The sequence below is a fragment of the Cajanus cajan genome, chromosome 6 (genome assembly GCF_000230855.2).
Source record: "Cajanus cajan strain Asha chromosome 6, NIPB_CcT2T_4, whole genome shotgun sequence".
In the NCBI taxonomy this organism is placed as follows: Eukaryota; Viridiplantae; Streptophyta; class Magnoliopsida; order Fabales; family Fabaceae; genus Cajanus; species Cajanus cajan.
The window spans coordinates 50496698-50515398 of record NC_138522.1 but is presented as its reverse complement, the minus strand read 5'-3'; the positions used below and the strand labels follow the sequence as shown (position 1 = coordinate 50515398).

General features: G+C 28.3%; 1 protein-coding gene across 1 annotated transcript; it reads left to right on the top strand.

Annotated features, from left to right (window-relative positions):
- The first annotated feature begins 12696 nt into the window (after positions 1-12696).
- On the top strand, positions 12697-16997 carry LOC109795755 (putative receptor-like protein kinase At1g80640). Its single transcript, XM_020355290.3, has 10 exons — positions 12697-13285; positions 13549-13704; positions 13791-14041; positions 14146-14278; positions 14608-14671; positions 14753-14849; positions 14982-15084; positions 15727-15845; positions 15943-16032; positions 16140-16997. Exons 1-10 carry the CDS (start codon positions 13210-13212, stop codon positions 16314-16316), a joined length of 1266 nt encoding a protein of 421 aa, XP_020210879.1. The 5' UTR covers positions 12697-13209; the 3' UTR covers positions 16317-16997.
- Positions 16998-18701: the final 1704 nt, after the last annotated feature.

The following is an 18701-nucleotide window of genomic DNA, read 5'->3' as shown; positions in this document are numbered from 1 at the left end:
AATCTTTGACGCTCTCATTTTCTAAAGTCTCCATTAAGGTAAATTTCGTTATCGTTTTCGTTTTCATTTTCGTCTTCTCATGTTCTTCTTGTGTTTCTTTTCATTTTCTCATGTTTTTCTCGTCTCTATTTTCGTTGTAGGTTCGGGTTGGGTAAATTTTGAACCTGGAACGGCCCGTTCTGCAAGGAGAACGGGTCGTACTCCCTGGAGAACGGGCTGTTCTGCAAGGAGAACGGGTCGTTCTCCAAGGAGCACGAGCCGTTTTCCATGGAGAACGGGCCGTTCTACTAGGAGAATAGGCCGTTCTCCCTGGAGAACGGGCCATGCTGCAAGAAGAACGGCCCGTACTAAATGTAAACTTTTTAGGCCTTTTGAACAGACTGAAATGGCCCGTTCCAGTTTTGGAACAACCCGTTCCAGTTTAATTTTTTTCCACGACCGGACTTTTGAGATCGATTATAAAACAACCAATCTTAAAAGTTAACTTTTAAAATCGGTTGTTTAATCGATTTTAAAAGTCTAACTTTTAAAATCGGCTCTTTCAAAATCGGTTACGGAACCGATTTTAAAAGTTAAAAATAATCGATTTTAAAAGTCTTTTTTCCACTAGTCAGTGTACAATTTTTTTACATTGGCAACCAGCAACGGATCAAGGTTGTCCATAGTGGGGGCACTTGCCCCCACTTTCATTTGATACATGCATATTTTCTTTATTTAAAAAAAATTATATTTAAAAATAAAAATTATATTTTAATAAAAGCAACATATATATTTAAGTTATCATATTTATAAAAAATAAATTTGGAGGAGATATTCATTTATTAGATGTTTGTCAAATTTTTTAAGGAGTTTTCTTATATAATAAAGAATATTCCTTAATAACGAATCAATTTTTAAAAAAAAGTTTAATTATTATATATATATATATCTTAATACTCATATATATAGTATAATATGTTAAAAAAATTAATTTTTAATAAAATAAAATTTGCAGCATATATGTTTACCTTTTGTATTTTCTATTTATTATGTACGTTAATTAAAAAAATTAAAATAAGAAAGATCAAAAGATTTGTGTTGTATTTAAAATTTTTTATTATAAAATATATTTTAAAATAAATTATCATCTAAAAATACATATTAGATATTAAAAACATGTTTATATCATAAATAAATTAAACTTAATTTTTTATAAAATTTAACATATTTATTTTTATATTTTTTTTATTAGTGTTAAATTATTATAAATTAGGTTTTTAGGATTGTAGTTCTAATCAAATTTATGGCAGATAAATAAGTCATACTTAAGATATATATTTTTTAAATTATAATATAATCTAGTATGACCTAATTTATTTTTATCTTTAATTGTAATCGTAGATATAAAAACTTGTAAAAAATAATTATGATATATATTTATACTTTTAAAAATTATATGTATAATTTTTAATACTACAAATATATTAATAAATATTGTCCCCACTATCTAAAGTTTCTAGATTTGTCACTGCTGACAACCAGTCAGATCCGTTAATAGTGTCATGTCATTTGCTCATTTAATTAAATTAGGCTTAATTGCATTTTTTATTCCTCAAGTATTGCAATTGTGCAATTTTGATCCCCAAAGTTTTAATTGGGTAATTTTAGTCCTTAAAGATTACAATTATGTGATTTTGGTCTTTTAATTTTTAATTGAACAATTTTAGTCCCTCGAATATCATAATTGTGTCATTTTAGGCTCTCACATTAAAATTTTAATAATTTTAATATATATACATACAATGTTTTATCAGCTCAGAAAAATATTAGATAAATATTATTAATATAAATATTATATGTTAACTTAAATAAGCAAAAAATTGTATAATTTTAAAACATTATATATATATATATTTTAAAATTATTAAATTTTTAATGAGAAAGACTAAAATTGCATAATCATGATATTTGAGAGACTAAAATTGTTCAATTAAAAATCGAGGGACTAAAATCACACAATTACAATTTTTTAAGGACTAAAATTACTCAATTAAAATATTGGGGACCAAAATTGCACAATTGTTATACTTAAGAGATAAAAAAATGCAATTAAGCCATTAAACTAAAATAAAAAAGGCATTATTAACAGATCTGATTGTTTACTAATGTAAAAAACTTTACATCGACAGTATATAAATGATTAACTCTATTATTAATAGGTGGATAAATGAACAATAATTACTTTTTTTATCTTTTATTTAAATTATTTAAAATTACTATTAAAAAAACTCCTTTTTTTTTAGAAGTTGTACAGTCTTAACTTTAGCAATCATTGCTTACTCTTCACTTTAGTGATAACGCACTCACTAGTCACTAGTCGAAGATGACCACCTCTCTATTGTCGTCGTTGAGACAACCTAGCATAGATGAGGAGGAAGTTGCACTCATAAGTGACAAGGAGGTGGTGATTGTTGATGACAATGGGCTTAGTGCAAGCTGCATAGGAAGGGCAATGGAGCCTCCCAAAGGCAACGTGAGGTTCTTGTGGTAGGTGTAGATAATCTTGATGACTGAGTCCGATAGGATTTCAATGAAGAAAGAGAGAACAAAAGGATCTTGATCATACAACTTTATCGTCGAAGCCAGGGTTTGCTATTGTCACCAAAGTCGACACTCATTAGGAAGAAGTGTTATGAGTTTGGTATTTGAACCTTTTTCCTTTTTGTGGCACACCTTTTCCTTCTTCGTCCTAGACCCAAACCAGGTCTCCTTCTTCATCTAGGCATCCAACACAAAGATGTCATTATTGAGGATAAAGACGTCACTATAAAAAGGCCGTAACACTCCCTATAGGCGATGATCTCATCGTCAATCTCTTGGGATTTGTCGTCAAAGGGAGAAGGAGGGACAAAGTCCTCAAGAGATTGAAAGCAATGTCATCATTGAAGTTGATAAAATCAAAAAAGAAAGTATCAATATCATCAAACAGATTTGAGAATGGAGATGAATGGAAGTGATGAGGAATTTATTTTTTGGACAAAAGAATTATTTACCATAAGAAATAAAATTAATATATTAATAAAAAAATTATCATCAAATAAATCAAAATCGTTCAATTTTGTATCGGTATCTTTTACTTCACCAATGAACCACATAAAAATCACACTTTATTTTGTTAATCCACCCATATATCACAGAAATCATAGGTCTAGAACTGATTTCGCCTTTACTTAATTAGGAGCTCAATCTTATGAAACATAATTGAGTTGTACCAAAGTATGATCTGCCTTTATGTGAGAACTTTGCCGATGGTAGTGGCAGGAACTAGGAGATTTCAGCAAAAATTCATTGGCTTCCTTCAAGTATGCAAGACATTGATGGGAAGCATTATTAATCTAAGATTAAAAAAAGGCAGCTAGTAATATCATATACTTTTTATAACCCACACAATAACACGCATCCAATTAAAAGTATACGCAAACAGGAAGAACATATTATCACCCATTTCATAGTCTGATATAATAAAATCACCAAAGCATTCACTTTTGGGCACCCAGTTGTGCCAAATCACAATCCACAATTCCAGCTTGCTTCTCCGTTCGTTTCAATCCAACACATTCGTTTTAAAAAGATCAAATATCAAAACAAACTAGTTTCCGTTCTGTTCCACAAGTAAAAGACGAATTGATGCAGAGAAAAAAAGAGAATACAAATACTACACAACTCTTTATTTGATGGAAACTCGTAAAACTAAAACACCAAAGAAGGGGAAAATGCTCCTACATCCTACACAATTACTAAGGGAGCATAACCCAGCTTAAGGAGACAACTAATGATAAACTGAAATACTTAAAAAAAGGTAATTGAGTAAAGAGAAAGGAAAGAAACCTATCCTATGACATATGTAAGGAACATAAGAGAAACAAGACGAATCCCAGTAAATACATGTATGTACGCTAATCTGAACAAAGTGCTACAGAATTAGAGATTGACCCTCGACCTTCCCGCTGAAAAAATAAGAGAAGATCGAGAGCTAAAGGCCCCAATTACAAACATCAGTTCAAATCCTCGTTTCACAAATCTTCACCAGGTTAAGAGAAATCTAAACGTAACATCTTCCTTAAATCCGTTGTGGCATCACTCACAGCCGCAATCTTCTTAGTGATAAAAGCCGGCAACGGAACGGAGCTAGGAGACGGAGACACCACGAGTAGAGAATACCCCGCGTACAACCCCTCAACCTTCTCCGTCGAACCCGCGGCTTTCATCTGCGGTTGTGGATCCGGCGTCGTTTTGGTCAACTGCTCGCCGCGCTTTAGGATTTTCACCTGACCCATGCCCAGGGGCTTCTTGCTGGTTTCAGGTTTCGTGGATGCTTCTTGTGGGCCGAAATCGGTTCGCTTCTTTCGGTTCCGGAAGCGATGGGTTTTAGGGTTTGAAAGCTTCATGGTTTGGAAGTGGTTAGGTGAATCGTTGGTGAGAGAATCCCGAGGGTGAAGAAGGACAACGCTCATGTTAGAAGAAAATGGAAGCAGAGGAAAGGAAATTAAATTATTTGGGGGTGAAGATAAGAAGGAGGAGAGAATGAGAAGAGAGAAGGGTAAAGGTGTTTATAAAGTAGAAAGAGAAGTGAGAGTGTTGGCACGTGTGGAATGGGTATACCGTATACCGTATACCGTATACGTATACCAAACGCGTAACGCGTAGGTAAAGAGAAAAGCGATTCTGAATCTGACGGCTGAGATTTGTTTTGGGGACGCGGATATTTAAGTCTTGATCGTGAGGCGGTTCAATTAATTTAATTTTGAATTAACGTGTTGAAAGATGTGGTACACGTGGCGAGCGATGAATGGATAACGAGGGAACGTGAGGCGGACAAAGCGACCGACGTTGGTTTAAGGCGGGCGCTGATTAGATTAGGTCCCATTGTTCCAAGCAAAGCCACCTTCTTCTTCTAGTCAAACTTGTTGTGCCTATTAAATTATATTTTTTATGGTTTTTAGTACCTTTTAATGCTACATTACAATACAACTAAATCCATTAAATATTTTATTTTTCATAAACAATTGTGCCTGTTTTTATTCATTCTTACACCTGAGTATTTTCAGGATTTCTTATCACTTTCCCGTGTTTGATTTTTTTTTAAAATGCTTATTTCTTTGAATTTTTTTTTTTCGTTCTCACTTTTGAATTCAATTATAATATTGTTTTCAAAAAAATTTAAAAAATATTATATCACAATGTTTTTTATCCTTTACACATGTTTATATTAAAATGATTACAAAATATTAAAATGATAACATTTATACATACAAAAATTTAAAGACTGTTCTCGAAATTTTTAGGGGCTTTCTAAAATTAAATTATATTAAAGACTTTTAATTTATCTTTTTTATTTTTATTTCTAGAATACATTTTAATATTTTTGTAAAATATTTTAGACGGTTAAAATTAATCTTATATTATATTTAAATTATTTATTGTAAATATAAAATATAATTTATATTTTTTAAGATATTGATTTATCACGGTATAAATTTTAATTATAAAAATAAATATTGTATTGAATTATGATTTCAAATAATTTCATAAGATTTTTTATATTATAAACAAAAATCTTATGAAATTCAATGTTAATATAAAAAATTATGTGATATTTAATTAAAATTATCATATTCTTTTAAGTATGTTAAATTGTGATAGTATTTAATTAATATAATTAAGATATTTTTTTATTAAAATTTAATAGTATTCGATTAATATTTTTTTATACTTAAAAATAGATTTTGTAAATTTATTTTTAATAAAATACATATAATTCACTTATCTAACAATCTCAATAAAACTTTTAAGATTTTATATAAAAAAAAATTATTTTTTTTTTCTTCTCCCACTCACCTTTTATATTCCTCTCTCCTTATTGATCTCTTTTTATTTTTTTTCTTTACTCATCCTCTCTCTTCTCTCTTTCTTTTTATTTCGTTCTATTCATTTTATTTATCTCTTTTTTTTCATTATTTTTTCTCTAATCTTTTATTTTATTTATCAATCTTGTTTATCAATATTTATTTTTTAAAAAATTTAATATTCAAATATAAAAATTTAAAAATATACTAAATCATTTTTTTATATGGTAAAAAACAAGCATTTGAAATTTAAGAAATTTAAATTAAATTATTCGATAAAAACAATTGAAATTTTAAGTATCTGAACTTTGAAATTTTCTCATTTAAACACAACTTGAAAGAACTTTTTAGGTCATTTATAAAATTTGTATGTGAAATGTACATTCGACATAACTCTTGAAACTATTACATATAATTTGATTATGAGAAAAAATGATTTTGAAAAATATATTTCAACATACTTTAAAGATTGATCTTGAGAAAACTGTATCATTAAAATTTGAATGGAATGCTAAACATTTAAAGGAGTTAATGATAACTTAGTTATATATACCTTGAAATCAATTTGACTACTTAATATGACTTTTCTTTCAACAACATGCAAAATTAATTTTGATATTTACTTTTTTGTTTAATTTAGCCACAATATTTAAAGAAATAATATTCTTTTACATAAAATATATTTAATTTTCTATTTTTTTTTCTTTTATTAAGTTATTAATATAATTTTAATTTTAATATAAAGAAAAAATCTTCTTTTACATTAAAAAAATGTGTATTATATTTTTTTTAATCTATGATTTGATAGTTTATTAAATTCAACAAGTGGTCAAACAACTATAAATAGTAGTCTCTTAACACAAAAAATAAAAATAAATAAAAATATTCATGATGAATAAAAGGTAATGTTTATTTTAGGGTAATTATGTTTAGATAAAATCTAATATTTTTTTGTCAATGGTTAATAAGAATATAAATCTGGCGTTAGGAAAATGAGGATATATTTTTTTAAAAATTTTAAAGATAATTGAAAATTTGAAATTATATAAAATTAAAGTTTATAATTTAGGATAAAATCTATAATTGATTAAATACTTGAAATATTATTAAAATTTTGAAAATATTAATTTTTTTTATCCAAATTTTATCTTTTGCTTTTACCGAATTAATTTAACGGTTTAAAAAAGAAAATAATTAGTCAATAGTTAATAAAAAAGTATATTTTATTATAACAATATTTTATGGTAAATAATACTATAAATGAATATTATTATAATTTTTTATAATATATATTATTTTAATTAATAAGTGACAACATTTTAAATCTTTTATTAATATTAATTAATATAATTTTAATTTTACAAATGTTAATCAAATCACAGTAAAAAAATAATAATTATGTGAAAATCTAATAATGATCGGTAATTGTGATATATATATATATATATATATATATATATATATATATATATATATATTGTAACAATTTTTTTAGAATAATATTTACATATAAAAATATTTAAGGAGTTATTAAAGAGATTGGTGTAATCTTTATAATGTATAACAGTTGAATTTTGCAAAAATATTATAATGGCTAGTAATTATTAAAATATTTTTATCTAATTTTTTCTTTTATCTTGATATGTATTTTTTTTAATTATTTTTAGTAGCAGTTTATTTAATACATAGCAGTATTATATATAGGAGGGAATTATTAGAATGAAGAAATATTTAGAAAAAAGATATTATTAATTTATTTATTATAAATTTATAGATAGATGTAATATCAAATTTAATATAATTAAATTAATATGTGCATGTATATATATGTATGTATGTATAACTTGAAAATAGTTGTTTATTTATAATAATTTTACATTTAACTCAAAGGAAAAAAAACATTCAACCTGACATGATATTTTTTCTACCTAATTTTTATTTGTCCACCTGATCTAATTTAAAAATGTTATTTAATAAATATTCTAATTGTTTATTAGAAAATTGAAAATTATATTAATTTTTTTCTATTTAAACCTTATCATTTTTTTATTAATTATATTATTTTTTTAAAATCTATACTATTCTTTGAAATCTTATGAAATCATTTCAAATCTTATAAATTTGTATAATATAAATTATATATAAAAGTAATTTAATTTAATTTATTTTTACACTAAATATATATGTCATCATTATTTATTTCAGTATAAATATATATATATATATTATAAATTTATTTTTAATATAAATATATGTTTATAATTATTTAATTTTAGATTTATTTTATTTTTAAGAAAAATTATAAAAGTAAATATTCGTACCAATAATAAAAAGAAGCTATTCTTACGGGAAAAAGAAAAAAACTCTTCTCCTCTCTTCTCCTTCAAATATTATTATTAATTATCTCGTTTCCTCAAATATGCATTTAGCGCATAATTTTCGCAACTAATGAAAAAATATTATTTCAATAATATCAAACATTTTTTTCCTTTTTAGTTGCTAGAACATTTAATTGATAGCGAGTATTTTCATATAAACTTTATAAAATACTAAAGTAAAAGAGACATTCTATTTTTCTTTATTTAAATTTTTGTAAAAATAATGAATAGTTATTTGAAGAATAAAAATTTTAAAAATTAAATGTCGTTGAAGTTGATAAATAAATAAATATAATAAAAGAAAAATGATTGAGAGACAAGTATGAGGTAATTTAGTAAAAAAAATTACATACACTAAAAAATTACCTCTTTTATTTATAGTATTGATTTAAATTTTAATTTTTAGGTCACAATATAACATTGATGCTAGCAGCGTTACAGATACTTCTTTTTTTTTTGTTTGATTTTTTCTGAACAAAATTTCGATCAAAACAATGGCTGCCAGTGGCTGTTCGACTAAGGGTCCAAGGCCCAAATACCGTGATGTTTTTTTTTTCCTCAAAGCCAGGCCTTAAACTATGGGCCATCTATAAGCAATAGTATATGACTGATGATATATATACCTCCATTTTTTTATACACACCCTTTTTTTAAAAAAAATATATTAAATTCCTAAGTTATCTTTAATATTATTTGAAAAAAAAAATTATCCTGGAAATTTTTTTTCGGAGGTGTATTTGTACATAATTATGGAAAGTTCTTTCCGGAATACTAAAATTACTATTCCGGAAATAACTTTCCGTCGAAATAATTCTGGAAAGTACTTTCCGTAACACTAAAATTACTATTGCGAAAAGTTTTTTCCGGAATTATGGTAACAAATACACACACTGTTAATATTCTGGAAAGAATTTTTCGCAATAGTAATTCTAGCATAAAAGTGGTTGGGGGTGATTTTGGTAGGATAAGATGTCACTTATATTACTCTGTTGTTACGAATATCTCATACGTGAATACGTAATGACGCATTAGATGATTGATATGCATTGATATCTGTCATAAGTAACATTTACAGCATGATTAGTGTATGATAGAGTGTATGGTGTGACTCTATGAGAATGATTGGTGATTTGATGATGGTGTAACATGTATGTTTATTCTTATGCCTGCATGATTGTTTATTGAACTTTAGCTTACCCTTTTTGTTTCTATGTGGATGAAATGCAATAATCATACTATATATAGGAACAGGTCAGGGTTAAGTTGGAGTTGGGTGTTATGGTTGTTGTTGGATGCTAGAGTTTTGTCATAATGTTAGGATTATTGTCTCGGGTAACTAGTAGGATGTGTTTGATCGACACTAGGAGAATATTGTTATTTTGGATGACTATATTTACATAGTATTCCACTTTATACATAGTGGTATGATTTTATTATTACTCTTATATACATATATGTATTTTTTATTATCCATTTTAATAGTTTCTCTTAGTTAACTAGTGTAGTTAGTATAAAAATAATTAAAAATAATATAATACTATCATAACTTAGAGTGTTACACATTCTATATCAACTTAATGAAAGAGAAGATCTTACATATTTGGAATATTAATTTTGGTATACAAATTAGAAGAAATAAGTAATGCATTTTTTCACATTATATTTTTATTACTCTATTTAGTGTATTATTATTATTGATCGAAAGTCTGAAATCACATGCCGGTCACACGAGTGTAAAACGAGCTCAAGTTACTATAAAAAAAAACATAGTACCTAAAAATATCTATCATTTACGTTCCTCTTTCCCTTTATGACTCAGTATTTTATTTTATTCATCAAAATTACAATGTCACTATCATAGGCATTTATAATAGTTTTTCAAATCATCTCATTAATATTTATTTGAATTCAATACGTGTCACATTTATGGTCTAAATCGTTTTCGAGATAGTTAAACCTCATTTCCTTGCTTTAATCTCGTTCACTTCATTTCTTTTGAATAAGACCACAACCACAAGCATACGAGTCTTATTCTCCCGTTAATTAAGCGACTAATGAAGACAAACATGAGGTCCTCTTATAATTATCCATCATACACGCACACCACCCAAATCAAACCATTCTAATTCTTTCTACAATATTCAATTTAAATATAGAATAGAAAAAAAGGCACTTCGTACCTTTTTAATTTTTTAAATAAATTAAAATAAATAAAAGATAAATCATGAAGTTGATAGTTACCAACATTTTTTTTAGAATAACTACTAATTATTGTGAGTTTGAATTTTATATAGTATACTAATTACTAACATTTATCTTAAAAAAATACTTATTATGAACCAATATTATAAAATAAGTGTGTTAATTATTTATCAATAATAGACTTTATTTTATATGATCAAATTAAGTGAACTTATTAAACTATTAAATTATATGACATGAATTTAAATCAAATATTAGTGTTGATTTGTTAAAAGATAATTTTTTTTTTTTTACTTTAATACATTATAAAAAGTCTATAGTCCCAAATAATAAATGAGATATTAAACACATACTTTTTTCTTTCCATTTAAAAAATCTTAAGGTTACATGTGAGAATTCAAAAAATTTAATTAAGAAAAAATCATAAAGTCATTGCTCGTTATTGGTTGTTATCACAATTAATCATCTCAAAGATTCAATAACGAATGTTAAAAAACACTTATATAAAAAATCGGCTATGGGTTTAAGTATTTTTCCTATTTTTAATAATCGGATACATTGTAAATTTCAGAGTCTTTAATGAATAATAGACTTACGATTATTTTTATTTTTTTGCTTTCACACAGAGAATGAAAATAATAAAATATTAAAAATTAAAATAAAATTTCCAACATTTGATAATATTTCAAGTTTGCTATCACATTCATTGGTTTTTATTTAAAAAAATTCCAACAAAAAGATCGAAAAAACACTTTATTTTTATTTTAGCTCCATTTTTTTAAAACGATTTCTTTGAAACATTTTTTTAATGTTTCATTAGAATAAATAAAATTAAACTGTCAACTCATAAAAACTAAATTTAAATATGACTTTAAAGTAATTATCGTAAAAATCATAATTTTATCATATACATAATAATCTATTATTAGTTAACCGTGTAAAAGAATTATATTAACTGTGCATTCTAATTATTATTACATTTTGTAAAAACTAATTAAACTCATTTCCTATTATATATATATATATTTTTAAATTTTTTACTGAAAAGGAAATTAAAAGGTAGATAAACCAAACACCACCCTGGACATATAATTTTTTGTCAACATTTGACACGTATCATTTATTCGATTATGACACATTAGCTACCTGGGCCTTTCCTATCACCATGCCAAGTTGAAAATCACGTTCATTCATAATAATGATTTTTTTTTTCATTTTTTTTGGGGGAAAATGTATAAATAAATTACATAAAATCTTGTCTGTTATAGCATTAGAAAAATATAATTTTACAATTTTTTTCATAAAAATACATGCCATAATATAAAAGTAATCATAAATTAAATTTATATTAAACTAATAAAACAATAAAATCTAAAACAAATGAGTCCTAAAATAATTTGACTAACGTGGTTCGTTAACAAAGTTCAAACACATCCTGTACCTAACATGTGAAATGTGTTATTTTTCTGTCGATGTTTCAATTTCCAACCCAAAAGTCCTAAACCTATCACTCCCTCTTGAAGTTTAGCAGCCAAATAATTCTCCTCTGTTTCCTCTAACTTTGAACTCAAGTGACACTATATCATCAGTGTATGCATATTATTGCTTGTGGGTCAATGGTAAATGGAAAAAAAAAATTGGTTAATTACATAATGTTAAACAGACATTTATTCAAAATTCTAATTTTTTTCTTTCTACAAAAAGATTTAGAAAATTAAGTTTTGGAGACTTTTACAATACTAATGTAGAGTTGCACCAAAAAGCAAATGTGAACTCCGGAGCATGGATTATTGGTACAGTGACGCATGTGAGTATAAACAGTTCAACTGCAGCTTCCAACCAAATGAAAGGATTTCTCTTTTTCTTTCTTTTAATATTTAGATAGCAAGAATTCCCCGCAATTGACTTCCACAAGTGAATGCAATTGTTGCTGGCGACATTGTTTGTACTATTTTACTAATAAAATGTCGTACAAGTCCCATTGTATATAATATGAACCCAAATTATTCAGTCAACAGATAAAAAAGGCACCAATAAAAATTGAAGGAAAAAGTTACATTATAGGACCGGCTAGAAGTTTTCCAACCATTGGTAAGAACTCATTTTTGGATCTACAATACCATATCAGATTTAAGTTCTTCAACTAAATTTTATTCCAATACAAGAAATGGGAATTCTACTACATCTTTTCATATATATTTTTACAGAAGAAAAAAAAAATGCATGCAATGATGATTATTAGGCCAGGAAGACAAAGTCGAAAAGGTGTCATGTTCAAAACAATGATTAAGAAGGCGTAGCTGTTTGGTGATCATAATTTTGGAACCGCTAAGTACCCCCAGCGGTGCATCAGCCTTGTACTAAGAAACAAAAAAAACAATTAAATTTGGTTTATGTTTGCATTGCAGCAGTTGACAAGAACAAGTACACATGTTGGTGGTGTGCTTGCCGCTTCACCTCAACATTAAATTTCCTCTCCCCACTCACTGTCTTCTTTTTTCTTCTGCACAGAAAGCGATATATCCAAATTATCAATCAACCAAAAGAGAGAGACAAAGTGAGCTCTCAAAAGAAGATTCAAAAGGTAACAAAGAAAAAAGTGAATTCTTTTTGAAAAACCAAAAAGCACTTCAAGCCAAACCTTGGAGATCCAGAACAAAACACCCATTAACATTCTTCACACTCTCTCCCTGTCTGCTTCTGCCTCCACATATCTCTATCTTCATGTATTCTCACAACAAACAATGAAAATCAACCTTCTTTTTATGCTTCTTATTCTTCTTCACCACGTTGCTGCAGACCCTCTTGCTCCCTCTCCAGGTACTCAACACTCATTAATAATTTGGATCCTCATCTAAATTATTACTTTTACCTATGATTCTTTTCTTTTTGAATTCTCACAACTTTAGTGTTGGAGATTCTAACATTATAATAGTGTAACGATCCTCACCTTGTAAACTTACTTTGTAAGTTTGAATTAAGATCACAATTCAATTTCTTAGAATGTATTCTAGACTTCTAGTGATTATATTGTTGTTGTATCTAAGGTTGAGTTAGACTCCTAATCCATTATTAGTTATCAGGTATTGGAGCAGGGAAGGAGCAGCATCACCTGAATAAGAAAGTGGTAATTGCTCTCATCGTAGCTACCACAGCACTCATTTTCACTTCCTTATGCCTTTGGATTTATTGTACCAAGTACACAACAAAATCCAAAACCAAAAATGTTCAAAGTCCAGGTATTTATTATTTTTCATGAAACAGATTTAATACCAAATTGTTTCTAGATTCCTGAGTTTGATTCTTTTTTTTTTGTTCTACCAAGATGCCGAGAAGGGGCTAACCTTAGCACCGATTCCGAGTAAATTCAGTTCCATCAAGGTTGTTGGCATGAAGGGGTCTGTTCCAATAATCGATTATAAGCAAATAGAAAAAACGACCAATAATTTTCAGGAAAGTAACGTCTTAGGTGAGGGCGGTTTTGGACGTGTTTACAAGGCTCGCTTGGATCATAACTTGGATGTTGCCGTCAAGAGACTACACTGTGAGACTCAAAATGCTGAGAGAGAATTTGAGGTAATCATTACAGATTGTGAGATTACTTATTTATTTGTTGCTTTTCTGTTGTCATGTTTTTTTTTTCTTTCTGTTTTGGATTGAATGTTGTGATGAATTTGCAGAACGAGGTGAATTTGCTGAGTAAAATTCAACATCCGAATATAATTTCCTTACTGGGTTGTAGCATTGATGGTGACACGAGGTTTATTGTCTATGAATTGATGCAAAATGGATCATTGGAGGCCCTTTTACATGGTAAAATATTGTGTCTCAACCTTAATTTGCTTTCTCAAACAATTTCACTCTCGTAAAATAATTATTAAATTTTTAAAAATTACTTTCAAAACAAGTGTTCTGAAAAAACAAAAACAGAAACAAGTAGATGCTTATATCCTCTTCTCTTTGTTTCCTTTCTGTGTTTTGTTCAAGTACCAAGAAGACAAAGTTACTAAAAACAGAAACAGGTTTATTAATTAGACAAACACTTCCAAATGTACTAAAAAACAAACAAATGTTAGAAAATGTTAACAAGCAATGCCTTATTCTCAATCACGAAGTTTCTTTTCCAAAATCTTATGTTGAAGGACCTTCTCATGGTTCGGCATTGACTTGGCACATGAGGATGAAGATTGCTCTTGACACAGCAAGGTGAGTTTCCTTAGCAAGTTCTTTTATCCTTTTGATGTGTTGTGTTGCAATTATGTTAACATAGTTCTGGTATGCTGACAGAGGATTAGAATATCTGCATGAGAACTGTTACCCTGCAGTGATCCACAGAGACATGAAATCTTCTAATATTCTCTTAGATGCAAACTTCAATGCCAAGGTAAGAAAATTAAATTAGCATTGTCATAAAAGTTATTTCCCTTTTCTATTAATACGATTTCCTTTCATCTTTAATGTATTCACCTAAGCTTCTCATGTGTTGGCATCCACGTACTTTTGGTGGTGGATTCAGCTGTCTGATTTTGGTCTTGCCTTAACTGATGGGTCCCAAAGCAAGAAGAACATTAAACTATCGGGTACCTTGGGATACGTAGCCCCGGAGTATCTTCTAGATGGTATGCCAAATTGCCAACTAAACTTGTTATCATTATACGCCATATGCATTGCTCTGACAGGTTGCTACTATATGTTTAATAATATTGTTAAGCTTTTAGCAAACCAGATCAAGAAATTAAATTATTTTTTTAGCCCTCTTTGATTTCAATGACGTCACGAGTTTAGGGTGGGTTTCAAATATATGACCTGTGCATCTTGTTCATATTATTCACTTATATCTTGTTTTAATTGACATGTCACATTTATACGTTATTTTGATTGACTGTGATAAGAAAAATAAATACTCACATAACAAATTTTGTAGTTAATTTTTTAATTTTTTGATCAAAGGTTGTTGGTATTATCTATCTCTTCTAAAACGTACCCTTCTCACTTTAGAGGTGGAATGTCCGAAAAATGGGAAACATTTGAAGGTTTTTAACTATCGAGGGGGAACTGAATCCATTTCAATTGAAGTAGATCTTATTCCAGGGGACATGGATGATATGTGGATCACTTCACCAATAAATTTTTAATATTATCATAGAGAAATGGCTTGGATTCATAGGAAAACAAAGTTCATGTGCCAACGTGAAACTCATCTGTACGAAGACTTCTAGAAGAGATAATATTAAAAATGTTGCAATTGAATTATTTTTCAGGTAAATTAAGTGACAAAAGTGATGTGTATGCTTTTGGGGTTGTGCTATTGGAGCTCCTATTAGGAAGGAAGCCAGTGGAGAAACTGGCACCAGCTCAATGCCAATCTATTGTCACATGGGTATGGGCTACTTTTGTTTTCATGTAGTCAAATTCAATTGGGTTTCATCCATAACGTAGGTATGGAAACAACCTAACATAACTATTTATGATTGCAGGCCATGCCACAGCTCACGGACAGGTCCAAACTTCCGAACATTGTGGATCCAGTGATTAAGAATACAATGGATCCAAAGCACTTATACCAGGTGTGTGAAAACTCGGGACATATTTCCCACTTTTATATAGCAATGATGCTGCTAGTATTAGGTAGTAACTTTCGAACTAAGCAAATGTTTGGCTTTGTATTTTTAAGGTTGCTGCTGTAGCTGTGTTGTGCGTGCAACCTGAGCCAAGTTACCGTCCACTGATCACAGATGTTCTTCACTCACTTGTCCCTCTTGTTCCCATTGAGCTTGGAGGAACACTAAGAGTTTCACAAGTGACACAGCATGCCTCTCTTGCTGATCCACCTGTGAATTCCCATTATTGATAGTACCTATCAATTTGATACACACTAAACAGTGAGAATCAAGGACGTGATCTGTGATTATGATGCTGCCAAACCAGTTGGGTTTTACCAAATGCTCAAAATTACGGATAGATCCTGTCAACCTTACTGTTTCAACTTAATAGTTCTGCCCCAAAGTATAAAGACATTCATTCGGAAATGTGTCCAGCTTTAATAGGGAAGAGAGCATTACATTGTAAAGACGAAATTAATTTCACTTTGGAGGGGGATAATTGTGTATAGACTATAGAGTATTGAAATTGTATAAAATTGGAATCTGATTGTCTTCCATTCCCTACTTTGGGTGTATGACATTCAGAGTATTCAGTACATAAAGCAAAAAAATGAATAGCAACCTCTGGAGTCAATCATACAAAATCTTGTGATGGGAAATCAGATGTGGAAAAAAAGTATTGTATGCTCTCTTCCCCTGCCCAAGTTCCTTGGTCACGACCGACAAATTAAGGAACTGCATTGGAGTTCTAACATGATAAATTGTCCAGAGCTGAGAATTAAGATAGATGGTCGAGAGCCTCACCAATTATGTTGAAAACAGCATTTATGATCCATGTGATTTTAATAGGGGTTGACAAATAAGAACAACTAGTACGTAGGAGAATGACTTTGCACCATTTACCTTGAATTTGATTTTTTTTTACCGTATGAGTTGTCTTATTTTTTTTGAGATGAAGCTAACAACTTGTGCATGTTTATTTATTTATTTTACACTAAAAACCTATTTTGGTCCCTTATAATCTTTTTTTATTTCAATGTAGTCCAACTTTTATTTAAGGTCTCAATTTGGTCCCAAACTAATTAATGTGTTTCAATTTAGTCCCAAATTAATTAATTGGTTTCAATGTGGGACTTCCGTCCAAATTGCTTTAACGGTGTTAACTTTCGGCCACGTGGACGCCACGTAGATGCATACATGGATGCTACGTGGATGAGAATTTTTTTGAAAACACCTGGACCCAGAACGGCCCGTTCTGAAACCGGAACGGGCCGTTCTAGGTGCATTTTGGTGTGTTAACTTTGCATCCGGAACGGCCCGTTCCAGGTGCAAAATTAACACACCGAAAATGCAACCAGAACGGCCCGTTTCGATTTCAGAACGGGCCGTTCCGGTTTTATTTTATATTTTTATATAAAAAATTAATAATTTTATAAAATATATATTATTAATTATATTTTAATTATGTTATTATATCTAATAAAATAAATATATTAATATATTTTTATATTTTATTTTATTATGTTTATCTTATTAATTTTTATCATTTTATTCTTTTAATCTTGAATAAGTTGCAAAAAATTATAAAGTGATATTTAAATATTTCTTCAAACAGAAAGAGAAAAAGAAAAAATTATTATATCAATAATATTATTAATATATTTATAGATCAACTAATAATTTGATAAATATAACTTGTTATATATTAATATACTTTTACAAAAATATAAGTATATTAATTAGAAATATATATCTGATCTTATATATTTATATTTTTATAAAAATATATTAATATATTAAGTTATATTTATCAAATTATTAGTTTATTTATAAATATAGTAAAAATATTATTGATATTAATTTATCAGTAATATTAAAATACTAATAATATATAAATTTTATTTATTTATTAATAATATATATATATTAAAATTTTAAAATTATTAAATTTTTAATGAGAAAGACTAAAATTGCACAATTATTATATTTGAGAGATTAAAATTGTTCAATTAAAAATTGTGAGACTAAAATTACACAACTATAATCTTTTAAGGACTGAAATTACTCAATTAAAACTTTAGAGATCAAAATTGCATAATTATAATATCAAAAACACAATTAAGTAAAGAATATTTTATTCACAGTTTTGGAACGGGCCATTCTGAGAACGGGACGTTCTGGTTTCAGAACAGCCCGTTCTGCTTCACTGATGGTGTTTTAATTTTGCAACCAGAACGGCCCCTTCCGGTTTCAGAACGAGCCGTTCCGGTCCAGGTGTTTTCAAGAAAAATTCTCATCCACGTGGATGCCACGTATGCATTTACGTGGCATCCACGTGGCTAAAAGTTAACTCCGTTTAAATAATTTAGACGGAAGTCCCACATTGAAACCAATTAATTAATTTGGGACTAAATTGAAACCAATTAATTAGTTTGGGACCAAATTGAGACCTAAAATAAAAGTTGGACTACATTGAAACAAAAAAAGATTATAAGGACCAAAATAGCGTTTTAGCCTTTATTTTATTTTTTTTCAACAATCCTATTTTTAGATTTTTTTCTTCTAATTACATCCTTTTCAATCACGAGGATAAATAACTAGTTTCTGTTGATATAAATGATTTGACGATGTGT